General features: G+C 40.0%; 1 protein-coding gene across 1 annotated transcript; it reads left to right on the forward strand.

Annotated features, from left to right (window-relative positions):
• Nucleotides 1–1,616: 1,616 nt before the first annotated feature.
• LOC311170169 (cytochrome P450 4V2-like) lies at nucleotides 1,617–19,570 on the forward strand (the record flags this gene model as incomplete). Its single annotated transcript, XM_084232567.1, has 11 exons — nucleotides 1,617–1,845; nucleotides 7,728–7,840; nucleotides 9,468–9,553; nucleotides 10,546–10,736; nucleotides 11,112–11,181; nucleotides 12,471–12,597; nucleotides 14,474–14,659; nucleotides 16,071–16,173; nucleotides 17,851–17,985; nucleotides 18,077–18,256; nucleotides 19,398–19,570. The coding sequence occupies 11 exons, from the start codon at nucleotides 1,617–1,619 to the stop codon at nucleotides 19,568–19,570; spliced, it is 1,593 nt and encodes a 530-aa protein (XP_084088693.1).
• Nucleotides 19,571–20,019: the final 449 nt, after the last annotated feature.

Here is a 20,019-nt window from a genome sequence, read left to right on the forward strand (position 1 = left end):
AGCCACAGTAATGAATCTCCTGTGTGTATTCTGGTGATGTGGGAAGAATCCAGAATACTGAGCGTAAACCCACACAGACCGGGAAGAACACGTGAACTCCCTGCAGAGAGTGGCCCGAGTTGGGGATCTTTTTTCTCCCCTTCATCAATAAAATAGCAAAATGACACTGAATGAAGTGGTGTTATTGGAGGACTTTTATTGTTTTGTCCGCAGAGATTAGTAGAAAGTGCAATACACATAATCATATTTTATAGCTGAAATTGTTCAACCTCAATCCTTTGGAGAGGTGAAAACTAAAGCCTGTGAGATATGCTTTAGCATATGAAGTGAACACATTTAGTTCTCAAGTCTCAAAGAGATTAAGCAATAAAGAGATGAATACAATATAAAGTGTAACTTCTCCATTCCCACTCCATCGAGCTGATCAGCATTTTCTTTCTAGATATTAGTCCTGCTGCAGTGAAGGGAGGATTTTCTCCCTAAATGGCAATTACATTTTGTTTTATTTTTTCATTTAATATTTCATGAATTTCTTTCCATGTCCTTGCATACAGAGACATTTAAAAAAACACTCAGTTGGAGGAGAGCCTTAGACACGTTTTTCTCCACATCAAAGAGGCCCTGCAGGTGCCTGTGGAGAGCCCCACATGGTTAGCTGCAAATAAAAGGAAACTAATTAAGCAAAGTAGGGATGCAGGACATCTCTCATCTTCCTGACACTGTTCCTATAGCTTAGGGAGACGCTGCTATCAGAGGGACACTCCTAGCCTTGCCCCTTTGTAAGAAGGATCGAATGAAGACAAGGGACCCAGGGTCAGGATTGGGGTACATCTGCCTGGAGAAAAGAGAGAAGCTGGGAGAGCGTGAACAAAGCCTTGAGCAGAATTGGCGCATCCTTCTCCTGTCCTCCCCTTCTCCTTGGGCAGGTCCAGGGGTTTGTCTTTGCTCCTTCTAGAATCCTCCAGAAGGACTGTCTCCTCAAACCCTCTTTCCAGCATCTCTTTCTTCCACTGCATTTACAGACCTTAACCTTCATCCTCATCAACCTCTCAACTCTCTTGTTCTCTTAGGTATTGGCTCTTCTTGGGCCAGAGAATATTTTGGAAAATATTTGGAGCACGACCATCTAAGTCAGTCCTCAGAATCTCAGTTACCTGAGTCAAACTGATAAAGGGTGCCCCTAAGTTTGTGCCCAAAGTCTTCTTTAGATCCAACAGACAGCTGCTCTGATTGACCCTAATCCAGAAGCCAGGATGCACCTCCCACCCAGGCAAGCAGCCAGACCCAGCTGAGGACAAAAACACTGAAGTTGCTCAAAGAAGCTTGTGGTTAGGTCCCCACACCGGAACAGGAAGTTCCAAACACTGAATTTCAAGCCACATACCTCTTTATTTCATTTTGAACACAGCGCACTCCAGTGCACCCAGACAAGTGCCTCTCCTGGGGGAGGAAGTGGAAGTAGCCTGAGGTCGTTTCTTCCCACCTCCTGGGCCTCTCACTTCCCTGGATCTTGAAACGTCTGGGGCAGTGCAGTGTAACTTCAGAGGCTGGACCCAGGGCTGCTGCCTCCATTGGGACTCTGCTCCTTCGGTCCCCACAGCTAAGTCCTGAGCACAATGGCCGCCGGAGTGGTGACAGAGATGTGGCTAGTGCCCATGGGGCAGAAGATGCTGCTCTGGGGCGTCCTGAGCGCCGTCTCCCTGGCCGGAGCCGCCCTGGTGTTGAACCTCCTGCAGATGCTGGCGAGCTACGCGCAGAAATGGCTGCAGCTGTGGACAGTCCCGACAGTGCGTGGCGCCCTTCCCTTTGTAGGACACGCGCTGTGGTTGAAACCCGATGCAAGAGGTAAGGAGCTCTGCCCTGGCCCTGGCCTGGTGGGCTCCTTGGTGTGACCCCGCCTAGCAGGGTGTCTGTGAGAAGCAGGAACTCCTCCCACAGCCTGAACCATAGTCCTCATCTCCCTCCAGCCCTTGGGTCTTCGTGGATCTCCACTGCTTGAGGTGTTGGCTGCCAGCAGAGAGAAAGTGTCACCTGCTAAAGAATGGACTCTTCACTTCTCTCCAGCTGCTCTGGCACTTGCCTAACCCGCTCTGCCCTCCATCCATAAGAACTTTCTCTTCAGCTATAACTGGATGCAGTATTTCCAAACTCCTGTCCTTCTGCTTATTCTCTTTCACTTTCCACTTTGTAGCTGTCCTGTCTCAAAACACTGCTTGTCTCTCTGTCTGTTCTATCAAACTTTAAGGGCAGGAATTTCCCAGGAACCCAGCCAACGAATACCTTAGATGTCTCCCCTCTCTCCTAGGCTCAGTTGAGGCCCTGCACCCCTCACCCCAAACACACATCACAAGATCTTCGGACAACTTTATTCCTTCTTGACCTTCATATTTAAGGAGGTTACATAATAACAGCAAGCTGTGATGACAGCATCTTCTGGAAATCTGATCAACAAATTCCATTAGCCTTATTTATTAGAGTGTGGTGGCGTTGGCATTTGTTTGTTATCATTTTAGAGAATTTGATTTTTATTATTTTTTGCTAGTAGGAAAAGTGACTTTCATCTAGAAAGCTCCCCAATAACACCAGGTATTTGTAATTCCCTTTTAGGAAAGCAATTAGATTTTAGCACTTCATTTCCTGAGTGTTTAGGTTGAGATACCCTGCGCTGAAAAGATTGACCTGTAAAATGACTAGTGTAAAAAAAGCCCAGGACCAGATCCCAATTTGCCTTCAGATTCATTGTTAATAGTAACTTTACTGCTCATTGACTGTAATGCTTCAGTGATTGTTTCTTTTACATTCTATTCCCTCAAATAAATAGAATGCTGTAATTTTATCTTCATGGTTATGTGATGAGACCTCATGGGAAAGTGTTACCAAAATCTTGAAAATATTTTTTGGCAGAAGAAATTCAAGTAAATCTTTAACCATCAGTGTGATTAATTTTGCCAGTGATCCCACAAGACATTTAGAGATGTGAATATCACCTTTAAAATCATCTTGGTTCATAGTAAAAACAGAGCTTCCACCTTAAGGCTTTAAGTACAGAAATATAGCTCCCCAACAGGAAGCCACATACTTAAGAAATTCTCATCAAATTCTTTCAGGGAAATTTTCTATGATTTGAGTCCCCAGTGAATAAGACCCGTTTCAAAACAAACTGTCTTTTTTTTTTTTTTTTTTAAATAGAGGCATGTTTTATTTATTTATTTATTTATTTGTTTGCTTTGTTTATACAAGCACTGGGTACAGTCAGAAGCGTGGGAGGGTGAGAGAATTCACCAGAGCCAGAGCGGGGAGCAGAGCAGGCAGAAGGACCGAAGTACACTGCTGAGGAGAGCAGCGGGCGGCAGGAGAGGTCTGCGCGCCATGTGGGACCCTCCTCCGGTGGCTGGGGAGCAGCCGGGGATCGAACCGATGCCACACAGGCCGCGGGCAGCTTCGCAACCCAGTGCTCAACCGCTGCGCCACCGGGGAGGCCCAAAACAAACTGTCTTCATGGGAGTAATTAAAGTAATTCTTTTTGCTGAATTGAATGACAAATACTGTCTTTTACAAAGGAATTTTTAATATATTTTTTTCATTTATTAATATATATGTAATTGAGGTTACATTGGTTTATAATACTGTATATGATTTAGGGGAATAGGTCACACCTCCTCAGATGTATGTCACCACACCATGCCCACCATCAATACACTTGTAGTCTTACAAAGGGACTTTTTAAACCATCAACAACAAGTGTTGGTAATTAGGATGCCTTGGCATCACAGAAAACATTACTCAATTTCTAGGTTTGCAACCAAGTGCTGGACTTTGAGACATTGTTTAAAACTCTGTAAATGAGAGTTATTTTCCCCTTAATTATAAATGAAACTGTATTGCACAGTTATTTTAGGTTAAAATTAATGCATGCAGTTTCCAAATCACTGTTGAGAATTTGATTAGAATATGGAACCATAATAGTCAATCAACATTTATTGAGGCTTTGTCCAGTATCCAGCATTGACCTCATCAAAGTCGTGACTATCAGAATATTCTGAATATTTTCCCTGTTCTCAGTCACCTAATCTCATACGACAGGCTGTGTTTCACTTTGTGATGATGGTCCAAATTCTGGCCTCAGTAAACCTAACTGGAATATTGCAATTGGCTTCCCATTGCCCTCTTGAATTCTAATTTCTTGCCTTTCTGGTATATTATGTCAACACCTGCCTTTCCCAGTGATAAAAGAATGAAACAACCACACACACAACAGCAATCAAGCTGAAGGGTTTATTTAAAGAAACAGACCAACTCCTGCCCTCAGCAAGGCAAGCAGGCCCGAGGAGATTTATGCAGGGACAGATAGAGAAACTGAGCAGCTCCCACACAGGAGGGGTCTGGAAAATGGTTGTTGCTGGGTAAATTAGTGCCATGTGCTCATGTTTTTGGTGTAGGGGTACAGGAGTGGTGGTCTTGCAATTTCTTGATTGCTTCTTTGGGATTTATGTGTTCATATAGGCAAACTGGTGACTTTTCAACACAGGGTTTTGATTTTCTTCCCTGTAATTGATTTGCTCCCTCCTGTTATGTCTCCCAGGGTCCCAGACCCTATCTGTCTGTCAAGGTCTAACTCTCAGGTTCAAAGCCAGTTTCTACTACTCACTAGCTCTGTGAATGAACAAATTAATTAACTGTGTAGAATTTCCTCAGTTATGTAATGACAATAATAATGCTTCTCATCTAACTGTGGTGAGGCATAAAAGATATAATGCATATAATACACTTGGTACTAGATCTGGCCTATAATAATCTGAAACAGTAAATAAATAGAATGAGTGTTAGATTTTTAGAACAATTATAGTAGATTTTGATGCAGAATGTACAAACACTTTGTTCAAAATCACTGCTCTTTAGTAGTATTTGCAGTGGACATCCCTGAGGCTCAGGCCCTTTCTCACTGGACTTTAAGCAGCTTGTCCTGAAGACCAGGGGTGGGTTGAAGTTTTGGCATGAATAAGTAGCAGGGATAGGCTGAGCATGTACACATTTATTGGCAATGAAAAAGGTTAACTGGTTTGTTTTTTTATACCATGCACTTTTGTCCCTGGTGCCCAAATTCCCATTTGCAGCTGCTCTGTTGAAATCTTAGTGCGTATCAGTAGATTCATAGTGGGGTTGGGTAAGTCCAGATGTGTCATTTGGGCATTGCCTTTGCTCAGTAAAAGTCCTGGTACCCACATGCCTACCAGATAGCCTGCCCCCCCACCCTTTCCTACCTGGCCTTTTCTAGCTGTGTAGTGAGGCCTCAGTTCCTCAAGTGTAATCAGCTCCCAACTAGGACTCAATCCTTTTCCTCACCTTGCTGGATGAGGGTCACGACAACTGTCTAAACTTTGCCAGCTCTCTTCTGAGGCCTGGACCCTGACTCCTCATCCTTTAGTCACTGGGTACGGCCGTGCTGTTCCTTGATGGACACTTTTGTCACTGAATGACTTCTCCCAGTGCCATGCTGCAATTTCCCAGGCTGGGACCTCCTGGGTGTTAGCACAGAGAGTGGTGGCGCCCAAGTTTCTCACAGACTTTCAATGCTGCTGTTGGGATGATGGACACTGTTTCCCCACACCTAATACCAGAACACTCGAAAAGCAGGATCAGCATGACTAACCCAGGTGCATCAGATCTCACCCATTTTATAACCTGTAGTCCAACATTATTCTCTGACCTCACACACATTAATTTTACAGTCCTAAAATAAATTCCCGTGTGTTAGTCCATATCAGATACTTTCTGTTACTCCCAGAGCCTGTAAGAGAAAAAAATGAAATTTCCATGTCTCCAACACTACAGTCTCATCTCCCAGTGTTATCATGCTGATCGTATAGTTTGGCTGGACAGACAGAGAATTTTCTATGTCTCTGATGTACTGTTTCAGCTGCTTAATTTATATTCTCTCTCCCACCTCCACTTCCCTTTTTGTACCTATAAAAATTCAGATCATTCTTTAGCACTCAAAAGCCATCTACTTCATGGTATTTGCTATCTTCTCAGTCACTTTCAGTAATTCCTCAGACTTAACCTTCCATTCTAGCAATCTCTTCATTGCCTCTGGTACTGTGATTTGTTGCGGAAGTGACCTTTATCCGTTCCTGAGGCTAGAGGTTAGTTGTTTGGAGGCACACATTCGATGCTCGAGGACTGCATGTGTGAGCCACGAAGCTGGCTTCCAGCTTCTTAATTCTCATTTTGGATTTGTAATCAAAAATTGACTTCATTAACTATAAAATTTGCCCATCTAATCATTATGCTGTCCACAAAGCCTCTCAATAAAATTCATTAGGTCAATGATTTTTTTCTTTTATTCACTATGAGAACTTTTCCTTATTTTTTCACATTTCCAAACCAATTCCACCGTTTGAATCAAGTAAAACCTTTTGTCCTATATGAGAGGAGATACAGACATTAGTCAATTACAATAAATTTGTATGTAAGTGTTCTCCAAGTCAACGAAATATCTTTTTAATCCTCCTCCAGCTTACTTCTTACTCTCCACCTTCAGAAAAATATACTTCCTTTTACATTTCAAAATTTCATGTATTTTGAAATAGTTTTAGACCCACAGAAAAGTCACAAAATAGTAGAAAATTCACATATGCCTTTTACCCAGCTCCTCTACTGGTGAATTATTATATGATTAATACAATTATCAAAACTAAACAATTAACATTTGTATAACGCCATTTATTAACAAAACTACAGCCAACCCAGTGGAAGGATGAATAGGTTTCCCTCCCTATAAAGGGGCTGCAAGACACTAGAGAAAATGAATAACCTCCAGGCACTTAGGAAATCCATCTAATGTGGTTCTTATGTAGACAAAATTGTTCTTTCTTGTTGATTTGAAGTTTGGCACATCACAATTAACCTGGTTGTTTAATATATGTTGTATAGTCATAATTAAATTAAATTACTCTCATAATTCAAGCATCAGTTTCTAGGGATGATATACTTTACCTTTAAGAATGAGACATTTGGAGACAGTGACTTCCCCAAAGTTAAAAAAAATACCCAAATAGACATTTTAAGGGACCTATTACAAAATTGTCATCTTGACTGAGTTAGTTACTTTTAATTAAAAATATTTATTTTTTGGGCCTCCCTGGTGGCGCAGGTGGTTGAGCGCAGCACTGTGAAACTGTCCGTAGCCTCTGCAGTGCCAGATCGACCCCTGCTGTTTGGGGTAATGCCCACATGGTAAGACAGACCTCTCCTGTCTCACCATGTGGACATCTCCGCAGACAGACCTCTCCTGTCTCACCCACTGCTCCCCTCAGCAGTGTATTTCAGTCTACCTGTTCTGTTTCCCGCTCTGTCTCTGGTGAATCCTCTCACCCTGTTGCGCACCTGCCCTGTACTCCAGTTTTTGTATAAATAAATATATCTTTAAAAAAAATTTATTCTTTTTGGGCCTCCCTGGTGATGCAAGGTGTTAAGCACTGCACTATGAAGCAATCCGCAGCTTCTGCAGCATGAGTTCGATTCCTGGCCAGGGAGAAACCCACGTGGCACAGCAGACCTCTCGTGCCTTACCCGCTGCTCCCCTCAGCAGTGTATTTCAGTCAGTCTGCCTGTTCTGTTCCCCACTCTGTCTCTGGTGGATCCTCTCACCCCCCACATCTCTGGCCTCTGCCCCAGCTCTTGTATGCATAAATAAATAAATTTTTAAAAAATTATTTTTTTTACAGAATTTTTCCAGCAGTTACTTGAATATACTGAAGAATTCCGACACCTGCCACTGGTCAAACTCTGGCTTGGGCCAATACCAGTGGTGACCCTTTATAACGCAGAAAGTGTGGAGGTGAGTACAGGGTAGATATGATCACTAATCCACTCTGTATTTGATGGTGTGAGATCAGAATCAGTATAGTGACTATTTACATATATTTAATTATGTTAAGCACACGAGCAAGTGTTGACAACTTTATTACAGCTGGATAGGAGCATTCATTGCTTTGAGGTGGACTCTGAGTCCTGGAAGAGCAACAGCCTCCAGATATCAGGGAACATTGGGTGTCAGGTGCCAATTTGTTTGTTTCCCTTTCTGGAAAGTCTGCAGAAGCAGACATTTTATAGAACAATTTCAGATTCCACAGGGTCGCATATGGCATCTGCCAGGCACTGTTTGGAGATAAAAAATATATAAACTAGTTAATATGAGGGTTTCCCTGAATGGGCTCACATTCTCATCCTATATTCATTATAAAAGTACTATTCCAGGGCCTCCCCGGTGTCACAGAGGTTGAGCGCTGGGTTGCGAAGCTGCCCACAGCCTCTGCAGCGCCGGTTTGATCCCCGGCCACTGGGTGAGGGTCCCACATGGCGTGCAGACCTCTCCTGCTGCCCACTGCTCAGCAGTGTACTTCGTCAGTCTGCCTGATCTGCTCTCCGCAATGACTCTGGTGAATTCTCTCACCCTCCTAAGCTTCTGACTATACCCAGTGCTTGTATAAATAAATAAATAAATAAATAAATAAATAAATAAATCTTTAAAAAAAAAGTACTATTACAAATTAACTTTCCTAAAAGACAATGCTAATCTGATATTAATAGGACAGATGTAGATACTCTTGATTGAAATTAATCCTCCAAAGAATGTATACTTGTTACTTATTATGGGACACTGGTGAAATAAATTATCTTGTGGTTTGATGAGAAAAGGATTTGGGTGAGAATAAAAATGAAATAAATAGAGTTTCTCTTTTTGGAACAAAGTTAAAAATGGAAATATCTAGGCAATAGTGCTGGGAGAGTCTTTCTTAGTTACTATGGTGAAAATGTTGGCGTTTTTCTTCTACCACAACTGGAACCCTAGTTCTGAGTGGATCGTGAGGGCACTAGAGAGACCCATGACCTAGAGTACATAGATTAGGAATAGGTGGCAGAGTGTTGTTAGAGTAAAGGAGCCAATGTTGATCCACTAAATGTTCTACTTCACTTTGCGAATAGGCAACCTAGTCACACCCCTGGCTTCCAGTGTTAGGTGTCTGCTGGAGACACTCAGATGTGTACCTCTGGCTCCAGCTTTTAGCCTGAACTTCACATCTGCTTATAGATGAGGCGAAATTCAAATCTGAAAAGTGATTCTCATCTCCCTAGATGTAGTCCATCTCTGGATTCACCTGCCCATGCTCCCCACCCAGCGCACTTGCTTAATACATAACTAGATCCTAGGTTATGACAGGAAACAAGAAATTATCTTGGACCATTTTCCTTTCTCTCAACTCCTTTTAGTCACCAAGTTTTCTGACAGTTAAAGATTCAGATCTCTAATTGAATTTCTTCCAGGCAGAGAAATGAAAATGAATCACAGAGAAATAATGGCGATGCAATGTTGCTTCAAGTAGGTGTGTTCTAGGCAGATATCCTTATCACTGAGATTGTTTTGATGTCTATATATGTCTCAAATATTCTTTTTTCTTTCTAAGGTAATTGTGACTAGTTCAAGGCAAATTGACAAGTCCTATCTGTACAATTTTTTAGAACCATGGCTTGGCCTAGGACTTCTTACAAGGTATGTCAATATCAATTTGTAAAGCTGTTTGTAGAAATAGTTGTTTCAATGCATAACTTGATATATTAAAAATCGACACACGGTTGTTCTGTAGTAAGGTTGTGCTGTCAGGATGTAAGGGAGAAGCTATAAAGATAGGTCTGGCTAAATATGGGTCTTAAACAAATAGGAGGTGCATGGTGATGTCTAGGCACCATCTTCAGTAATGATCAACTGTTTTCTTTTCTTTTTTTTTAAAAGATTTATTTATTTATTTATTTATTTATTTATACAAACAGTGGGTACAGTTAGAACGCGGGAGGGTGAGAGAATTCACCAGAGCCAGAGCTGGGAGCAGAGCAGGCAGAAGGACTGAAGTACACTTCTGAGGGGAGCAGGAGAGGTCTGCGCGCCATGTGGGACCCTCCTCCAGTGGCCGGGAGCAGCCAGGTATCGAACCGGCGCTGCAGAGTCTGCGGGCAGCTTTGCAACCCAGCACTCAACCGCTGCACCACTGGGGAGGCCCAATGATCACCTGTTTTCAAAAGAGAATCAGGAGGTCCTCATGTCCCAACAGAGTGAAGGAAATGAGAGTTTGGCACAGGGAATCTTGAAAAGCAAATGAAAAAGCAGTAACCCCAATTCTTGAGCTTGCATCCAGGTTAGGACCCTATGCTCTGGGAGAGGGCCTACCTAGCAAGAGAAAGGAAACCATCGTGGGGACTTTGGAAAACTCATGATGGAGATAAAGCAGCATCAGGAGCATGTGCATTTTCAGAGAATTAAGGAATTAAATCTAATTTTTAGCATCTCAGAATTTAGAAATTAAAATACTTAAACATTAATAATATAGAATAATATGTAAAATATATATTTTATACATATAGATGAATCACTGTATTTTTGACTAAAGCATTTGAGAATCTGTAGATTCACCTATTTCATGGGGTTTTTGCTGACATGACTGTATTTGTACTTTATTTCTCTTTTGTCATGGTGCATTGTTTTTCTAGTACTGGAAACAAGTGGCGCGCTCGCAGAAAAATGTTAACACCCACTTTCCATTTTACAATTCTGGAGAACTTCTTAGATGTCATGAACAAACAAGCAAATATACTGGTTAATAAGCTTGAGAGACATGTTAACCAAGAAGCATTTAACTGCTTTTCTTACATCACGCTGTGTGCCCTAGATATCATCTGTGGTGAGTGTCACCCATTAGTGTAAAGACAATGTGACCCAAATGGAAAAGAGCTATTGTTCATGGAAAGGCACAGGAGGGGTTTGGAAAGGACACTGGATTCTCCAGGGTGGGCCTACTGTGGAGCCCACTGCCTGAGAACAGCACAGGGCTGAGAGCAGAACAGCCAGAGTCCACCTGCCAGGAAGGAGAAAGGAGAGAGAGAGCAGGGGCAGGGAGCAGGAGAGCAGAAGGTGCAGGAGAAGAGGGGAAGTGGGGACTTTAAAATATACAAGAACCAAACAGGATTTGTCTTTTTTTGGTCAAGTGCCTGCCCCTGGAAAAGAAACACAAGAAATGTGCATGAATTGAATGTTTGTTCCTCACCATATTTTATAGAAACTGCTATGGGGAAGAATATTAATGCTCAAAGTCATGAAGATTCTGAGTATGTACGTGCTGTTTATAGGTAAATGGAGGCCTTTTTATTGTTTTTTAAATTGTTCATAATTAAGGCTTTAAAGTAGTCATTGTTTATGATTTTTGCTTGTGTTTTCCATTGTTCCTTAATGGACGTTATACTACAAATTAAACTAATATTTAAGCATGTATTTCAACAATAGAGGAATGGTATATAATTTATGGTACATATTTTTCCAACTTTAATGATTTGACAATCATTTACACAATGTATATTCAGCCGTAATTTTAAATGACAATTATGCATGAGATTGAATCATTACATTATGATACTAATTGATAGCCAGGAGATAAGCATGTCTTACAGTCCGCTAGCCACTAGATAAAAAAGTTATTCATAGAAAGAAAAAAATTAGATGATACTATATGGTCTTTTGTTGTTTCTCTTTCTTATTGTGTATTATGTTTGTTTTTATTCACCTGTCCCATATTTTTCTACACTGTATTAGTTTTTAGTTGACATAATTTATTTTACTTTTAAAATTGCTTATGGTATTATTCAGTTATTAAAAGGTAGGTCTAGGATATGATTTGACATGTTCTGTCATTAAACTTCACTGCTCATTTCATTTTAAATTATGAAAATTATTGAGTACCCATGACCAGGAGGTACTGGGAGATAGCTTTTGAAACAAATATAAATTTATAAATTATAATACATGGTTAAAAGGAAAGATCAATTTGCTGTTAGAGAAGAAAATAGAAATACCCATTGAGTGGCCAAGGAAGGCTACCCTGAAGAATGGGTATCTCATTCTGTCATGAAGTAAAAGACATGAGTCTTCCTGCTCCATCACTGGAAATGATAAGAGCTGTGTTTGGGGCAGCGGTGGGGCAGATTGGCACTTACCATGCACCAAGCACTTTTCTGTAGAATAAGGCAGCCAGTTGTTTTCTGTCATTGCAGAGGAGTGATCAAGCCAATGAGTGGATTTTAAAAAGAGGCAGATCATCTCTTTAACAGGTGAAGCAAGAGCCACAGGCAGGCTTGGGAGCCAGCACTCTCTGGAGAAACAGAAGCAGTGATCAGATGGTTAACTAGTAAGGCTGTTTGTAAGATTCCTTAATCATCTAAAAACTCATCAAAAGGTTAAACTTCATTGGGTGTGTAACATTCCATGCCTTCACTGATGAGCTTAAATCATGAGGCTCTTAATCACCTCTCAGAAAAATCATTATCACCACCCTATCTTACCCTCACTGAGACCAGGCAACAAATAGATGCTCAAGAAATACAGAGTAGATATATCAGCTGATATATTTCTATACTATTTATAGAATGAGTGATATCTTACTTAGAAGAATCAAGATGCCCTGGCTCTGGCCTGATCGAATATTCCTTATGTTTAAAGACGGAAAGGAACACAAGAGGAGCCTAATGATTCTACATAATTTTACCAAAAATGTAAGTTCCCATTGTGGCAAAATGTTCATAATATGAGTGACCTTTACTCCTCTTTTAAATAGGCATTTTGATGTTATAAAATACACCCTCAATATTGTGCAACCATTAACATTGTCCACCTCCAGTATTTTTATAAGTTCATGATTTTTATTATTTGTTAACATGCCCAGTGTAGGACTGTAGAACTGGTTTCTTCCAAGATAAAAGTTCAATAATAATGGAAAGAAATAGGCAGCACAATTTTACCTATATATTCAACAAATATTAATTTAGCCCTTGCTAGATATCAAACAGTGAAGCAAGTGTATGCTAAAGGTTAGTCTAGTAGGAGAGGTTATATGTAAACAAAAAGTGAGATGAGTTATGAACTTTTATTAATAGTTTGTTAAAAGAATAAAAGACAATGATCTATGTTTGCAGACTCTTCTTGAGAATGTTTGGATTGGGCAAGAATTTTCAAAGGTAAAAGGAAATGTATAGCAGTATTTTTACTTGTAAAAGATGAAAAGTAACTAGAAATTATTGTTTTATTTCCAATTCAAATACAATCAGGTGATAGTGGTGGTGTTGTGATTATAGGATGTCAATTATATTAAAGATGTGTGTATAAAAAAAGCAAAATTTTATTGAAAAGTATATCAAATTTTGATTTAAAAATACTATCTCAATTGTTTAAATTTTTTCTCTCCTTGCTATATTTTTTTTTTAATGTGTTGGATTTGGTTCCTTACAATGAGGTTCATCCCATCACCAGCAGAGCAAGTGTTACTAAGTCAGCAGATGGTAGATATATGAGACATTGGTTAAGCTGGCCACCTTTATAGTATATAATTACCTCATGGTAGGAGAATGGCAAACAGTTCATGTTTTATGGGTATAATTACATTTTGCCTCAAATTTCACACATTAGTATCAGTGCATGTAAACAAATAATTCTAAGTTTGATATAAAATAGCACTCAATCAATAAATATTGACAATTCCACACAGACCTCTAGGCTCTAGGACCTCCATCAAATGCAAAAGAAGTTAGTGTTTTGCCCTCAAAACCACCTAGTACAGATTTAGAATTTCCTGATAGAAGAAGAAAGTGACATATATAGCCAAATTAAGTTTATGGACTTTTATTTTTCTCATTCAAAACATATCAAATGAGCATTCCTTAAAATGCCAAGCAGTGTTGAAAAGGTTGGAAATATATCAACAAATGAAGACAAATTAGCTGTTCTATGGATGAGTTCTACAAGTTGGGGAAGATGCTAAAGAAGAAGTACATTATAATGTCAAGTGTTCAGTGTAATGGGAAAACATAGTGTTAGGAAGACAGTGAGTGCTAGGAACCAGCCTTGCAGCCATCAGAGAAGGCCTTTCTGATGTGAAGATGAGCAGAGGCCTGGAGGAAGAGAGGTCACCACCATGCTGGCGTCTCAGTAAACAGCATTGTAGACAGAAGGCACAGCAGGCACTTAGGGTAAACTGATGAATCAACTTCCCACTTTATTTTCTCTAAATACAATATGTAATTAAAGGGATCTACAATTAGTCTATCGAATGATGATTGCATTCCCTCTGCCACCTAAACTGGTTATCATTAACTCCACCCAATCTATAAGTTCCTATCAAGTAGACAGTTATTCTATTTTTATTTAGGAAAAGCCACAAATTGCACTTGAAGATTATGAATTTGTCTGACATTAAATTTATTTTCAAGAGCCTTATTGAATAATGTTCTAAAGTATCAATAGGATGCGTCATATTCACAAGAACCCAAGTTATTGTTGAGATAGAAGAGTTTAAACAAAGAACCAAATATGTTTTGTTGAGAAAATGTGTTAACATAAATTCCAAACAAAGTATGTGATGCTTATATCACACAGGTCATAGCTGAACGGGCCAATGAAATGAAGAGGGAGGAAGAAAATCCAACTGACCACCAGGGCACCGCCTCCTCCAAAAATAAACGCAGGGCTTTTCTTGACTTGCTTTTAAATGTAACCGATGATCAAGGGAACAAGCTAAGTCATGATGATATTCGAGAAGAAGTTGATACCTTCATGTTTGAGGTATTGCCTATTATGTTATTTCCGGCATCACTGCCATAATGCAATGTCACTTTCATAAAAATATAGTATAGGAAAAAAAGAAAGCAAATAAGACAAATGATTTGAAGGTTTCTACCCAGAGACTGAAATATTACTATTATCATTTGTTGGCTAGGAAAATGGAAAAATAAGATCATCCTTAGAGGGGAATGTATGTTTTCTCTAAAACCTTATACAACTATCATTTTCATCATTTCCTCAAATATATAACATTTTATTCAGAAGAACCCACCATTTTTGTATTGGAAATGTCCTGTTGAGGATGGGGGCTTCCCTGGTGGCACAAGGGTTAAGCACCACACTTTGAAGCTTTCCACATCCCCTGCAGCATGAGTTCAATCCCCAGCTGGCTAGGGAGAAACCCACATGGCGGAGCAGACCTCTCCTGACTTGCCCACTTCTCCCCTCAGCAGTGTACGTTGATCAATCTGCCTGTTCTGTTCCCCACTCTGTCTCTGGTGACTCCTCTCACCCCCCTGCATCTCTGGCCTGTACCCCAGCTCTTGTATGCATAAATAAATAAATCTTTAAAAAAAAAAAAAGATGAGGATGGAACATAAGAAACAAAGGCCTACAACAATGAGCAGAAAACAAAGTTGTCTAAACATCTTTATCCCACACCACTGGCAGAGGGGAATAGCGTGGACCCTGAGGGTTCTATTTCTACCTCTTCTTCCTACTAATGCATCTGGCTCTGGGGAAGTTATTTAACTTTTTTGTTTCATTGGTTTAATCTCTAAAATCTGACTAGCAGCATCAAACATTTCATGCAAGTTTTTTTGAAGTAAAAAGAGTTCATTTCTGCAAAGTACTTCATATTTTTCCTAAAACTCAGCAAGTATTAAATGTGGCTACTTACCAACAAGTCATGAAGAGAACATGACACAGACCCACACATAATCACCGTGTCCAGCACCAACAGGTAGAATCTACCTTACAAATGGGAAGGTAGAGAAGTATAGATATGGCAGTTTGACTCAGGAAAGTCAGAATTTAACCCCCTTAAAAATAGTCTCACATAGAGCCTCCCTGGTGGCGCAGCGGTTGAGCACGGGCTGCGAGGCTGCCCGCAGCCTCTGCAGCACCGGTTTGTTCCCTGGCCACTGGCGAGGGTCCCACAAAAAACAAACAAAAAGTCTCACACATTAGTTCCTTTAGAAGTCCCCTTATTAAAACTTCTGGCAACTCCGTGTAGCATGAAAAATCTAAGTGTGAATCTCCAGCATTTCTGTGTCTCACTGCAGTGACTTGCTATACAGAGTTAATTTGCTGTGCTCTGCAGCCACATTGCCTCTGTGAATTCAAAGTGTAGTTATTGCTGTTCTTCTCACTATTGCTCGGCTTTTAAATTATTTTTTTCCTTCCATTGTAGGGCCATGATACAACCGCAGCTGCAATGAACTGGGCATTATACCTGCTGGGTTCTTACCCAGAAGTCCAGAGAGAAGTGCACAAGGAGCTGGAGGGAGTGTTTGGTACGGTGCGCCCTTCAGTCGTTATACTTGGGTCCCGAGTCCTCTGAGTCAGTGGTGTTCTCTCTCATCAGGATGTGTAGGACCTGCTCTAAAGACACTACAGTGGTGCTCGCTTCGGCTGCACATATACTAAAATTGGAATGATACAGAGAAGATTAGCATGCCCCTGCGCAAGGATGACACGCAAATTCGTGAAGCGTTCCATATTTTTGCTGGAAGGGATCATGCTCAGCAAAATAAGCCAGAAAGAAAAAGAAAAATACTGGATGGGCTCACTCATAGCAGGAATCTAGAAAACTTAAATAAGGGACCAGGAAAAAGAATAACTATAAGAAAGTGAAAATCAAAATCAACAAAAAACTATGAACCAGAGACATTCTATGGGGGGTGATGGGCCGGGAGGGGAGAGATTGGGGTCAAAATAAGGGGGTTGCAATTGTATGGGGAATATAAAAATAAAATTTATTTAAAAAAAAAAAAGACATTACAATGGCAGAAGGCCCCCATGAGGATACCCCCAGGGGGATTCCCCTCCTTTGCCTATGTCCTCTGCTTCCTGCATTCACTTAAAGGCATTTGCTAATTGCCTGGCTTGTGACTGCATTGGGCTAGATGTTGGGGATGCAAACAGATGTCACTGTCCTCAAGAGTCTCCCTGCTTAACAGATGAAATAGACATTTGTATATAAAGCATAAAGGTTTTCTAGTAGTCATAGTCTTCTCTCCGGAAAGGCAGCCTTCTTCACGGGTCTCTCTGCTTCACTTCTCTCCTCTCCCGTGTCTCCTTCAAACCTTCTAAAGCTTCACCTGGTTGCTCAGCTCTTCTCCTTATTAGGTGCAGCAGGGAAACTGGAACCTCCCCTTTTTATGGAGATTCCTGTGTTAGAGTGTCACTTCAACTCTAGTCTAAGAACAGAGCAACTCCTCATCTTCTCCAAGCAGTGTAGACTTATGTCTGGTGGACAAATGTTACCCTGCAATTTGAGACTTTGGTGGTGAATTTAAATTTCTTCTGATGAAATTTAATTGGCTTTTCTTTTATTTCTTTTCTGCTTGTAAAATCTCCACATTTGGCTTCTGCATGAAGTCTATTTCATTTTTTATTTTATCAATATGTTCAGTTGCTTCTCCCTATTGTTTTTCTCCCTCCACCAAACCAGGGAAGTGGATGTGTCTAAGGCCTAGAGTTGCCTTGGTTTCTTTGCCTGAGGTGGGGGAAGGGATTTGGGGGCATACTGTGGTGCAATTCCAAGAATCTGACCTAAAGAAGCACTTCTGGAAGGAAATTCTGAGACTTCAAATTAAGCATTTAAAAATGTGCAGCTCAGTACACTCACAGTGTTGTACAATGTTACCTCTACCTCATTCCAAAACATTTCAGCACCCCAAAAAGGAAACCCTGTGCCGTTAATCAGCCACTTTCCAGTTCTGTCTCCCCAGTCTCTGATTACTTTCTTTGAGTATACCTATTCTGAGTATTTACTATAAGTGGAATCATGCATTTGTGACATTTTTGTGTCTGGTTTCTTTTGTTGAGCATATTGTCTCATTTTATTCTGATTATATGTAGTAGCAGAAGTTCTACTTCTTCGGAAGCTATTTAGCACCCATCCCTGACCACCCATCTCCCAGCCCAACATTTCTGTCATTGTCACTTCGTGTATTTCCTTTAATCAGGAAGGTCTGATCGTCCTGCTACCTTAGAGGACCTGAAGAAACTTAAATATCTGGAATGTGTTGTTAAGGAGACCCTTCGCCTTTTTCCTTCAGTGCCTTTATTTTCCAGACACCTCAATGACGACTGCAAAATTGGTATGTATTATACAATAGAAGAGTAGGAAAATGGATGCTTGTATGTCTGTCTTGCTTCATTCTTATGGAATGGCAACTTTCTATTTGACAGCGGGTCACAGAATTGTGAAAGGCTCTGAAGTAATCGTCATTACCTATGCACTGCACAGAGACCCTAGGTTCTTCCCAGACCCCGAAGAATTCAAGCCAGAAAGATTCTTTCCAGAAAACTCACAAGGACGCCATCCATATGCGTATATGCCCTTCTCTGCTGGACCAAGAAACTGTATAGGTTTGTATCCATCTGAGTTGGTTTGACTTTTAGGCCACATGATAGAGGGTTTCTCACATTTCTTTGCAATTTTGTGTTCCATTGCAGCTCTTAAAAAAATTGCTTTCCTTTTTTCTACATCTTCCCATGCATTATTTTTAAGATGTTACCATCATTCACTGTACTAGTTTACAAAGTACTACACTGGTGGCTTAAGCAGAAATTGATTTTCTTGTAGTTGTAGGTACTAGAGTCCAGGATCATGGTGGCTTCTTCTGTGGACTCTCTGGCTTGTAGATGTTCATTTTCTTCTGTATCACCACATGATCTTTCTTCTGTGTGTGTCTGTTTCCTAATCTCTTCTTTCTCTAAGGACATCAGTCACATTGGATTATAGTCCATGTATACAAGCTCATTTTAATTTCATTTCCTTTTAAAAGTTTTATCCCCAAACATAGTCACATTCTAAAGTACAGGATGTTAGAACTCAACATATGAATTTAGGGGCCTAGGGAACACACAATTCAGCACTTAACATAAAAAATAATCACTTTCATGGTAGAACTGACACATGTTTTATATTTTGTGTTAAATATACCTTTTATGTTTAAAATTTAATAATTATTTAACTTACTTTTTGTGGGGTTTTCTATGAATAGTATTCTACAAATATAAAACAATGAAAATTTACAACATGCCCAGCTGAACTACTTTAAAAAAAAAATAATGTACATCATCATCATTATAAACAGTTTTGGCTCTAGCATCTCTAGCATTTTATTATATATGTAAAAGCAGGTATAGTGACATGATGTCAGATTTAAGGGGATGAATCTGAATCATATTTGGAGATTGTCATAAGTTACATAAAGGCTATGTAACAAGGTGATTTACAGTAGGGATTTTCATGATTTAAGGAGCCCAGGATTCATCTGGGGGCATTGCTAAAATATAGATTTCCTGGTGCACCCCAGCAGTCAGATACAATGGGTATGAGCAGAGAAGGGAACTCAAGATTCATTTTTAAATAGCTTCCCAGCTGGTCCTGGTTATCCCAAGACCTGCTCTGAATACAAAACAGCTTGTTTCCTCCAAATCAGTGTTATTTTCCCATTTGAAATATACCTATAACTAAATTCATGGTGTTTGCACTAATTTAAAGGTCAAAAGTTTGCCATGATGGAAGAAAAGACCATTCTTTCCTGCATTCTGAGACATTTTTGGGTAGACTGCAACCAGAAAAGAGAAGAACTTGGCCTGGCAGGAGATCTGATTCTTCGTCCAACTAATGGCATCTGGATCAAGTTGAAGAGGAGACACACCAATGAATCCTAACTTATTATTTAACTGTGCCTTTATCATGCAAAATTTCTTCCATTAAGATAAATTTGCATTTATAATTTCTAGATCATGAGCTCAACACTGTTAAACCCAAGACCTTTTTTTCTTGTTAAGTCAATGAGTGGGTTTTTATGTTTTCATCGATATTACTCCCATTCTTGATTCCAAAAATTAGACCCAAATAAACACATTACAAGTTTCTCAATGGAGGCATTCACAGGCACACCCGTTTTCCATTGCCAGACCAAAGAATATAATTTAACTGAAATCTTGAATTTTTAAAGAAATAGGTTTACTAGAAGTTAGAAATGAGAACCATGAGAAAGTGTATTTCTGCCAAAGTCACAATATAAATGGGTGATTGATCTGGAAATACAGGACTATCTTAAATCTCTTTTGTCTGATATGACACACTTTCAACTACAATATGCTATTGCCTTATT

Source organism: Talpa europaea (genome assembly GCF_964194135.1).
Source record: "Talpa europaea genome assembly, chromosome: 4".
Classification (NCBI taxonomy): Eukaryota; Metazoa; Chordata; class Mammalia; order Eulipotyphla; family Talpidae; genus Talpa; species Talpa europaea.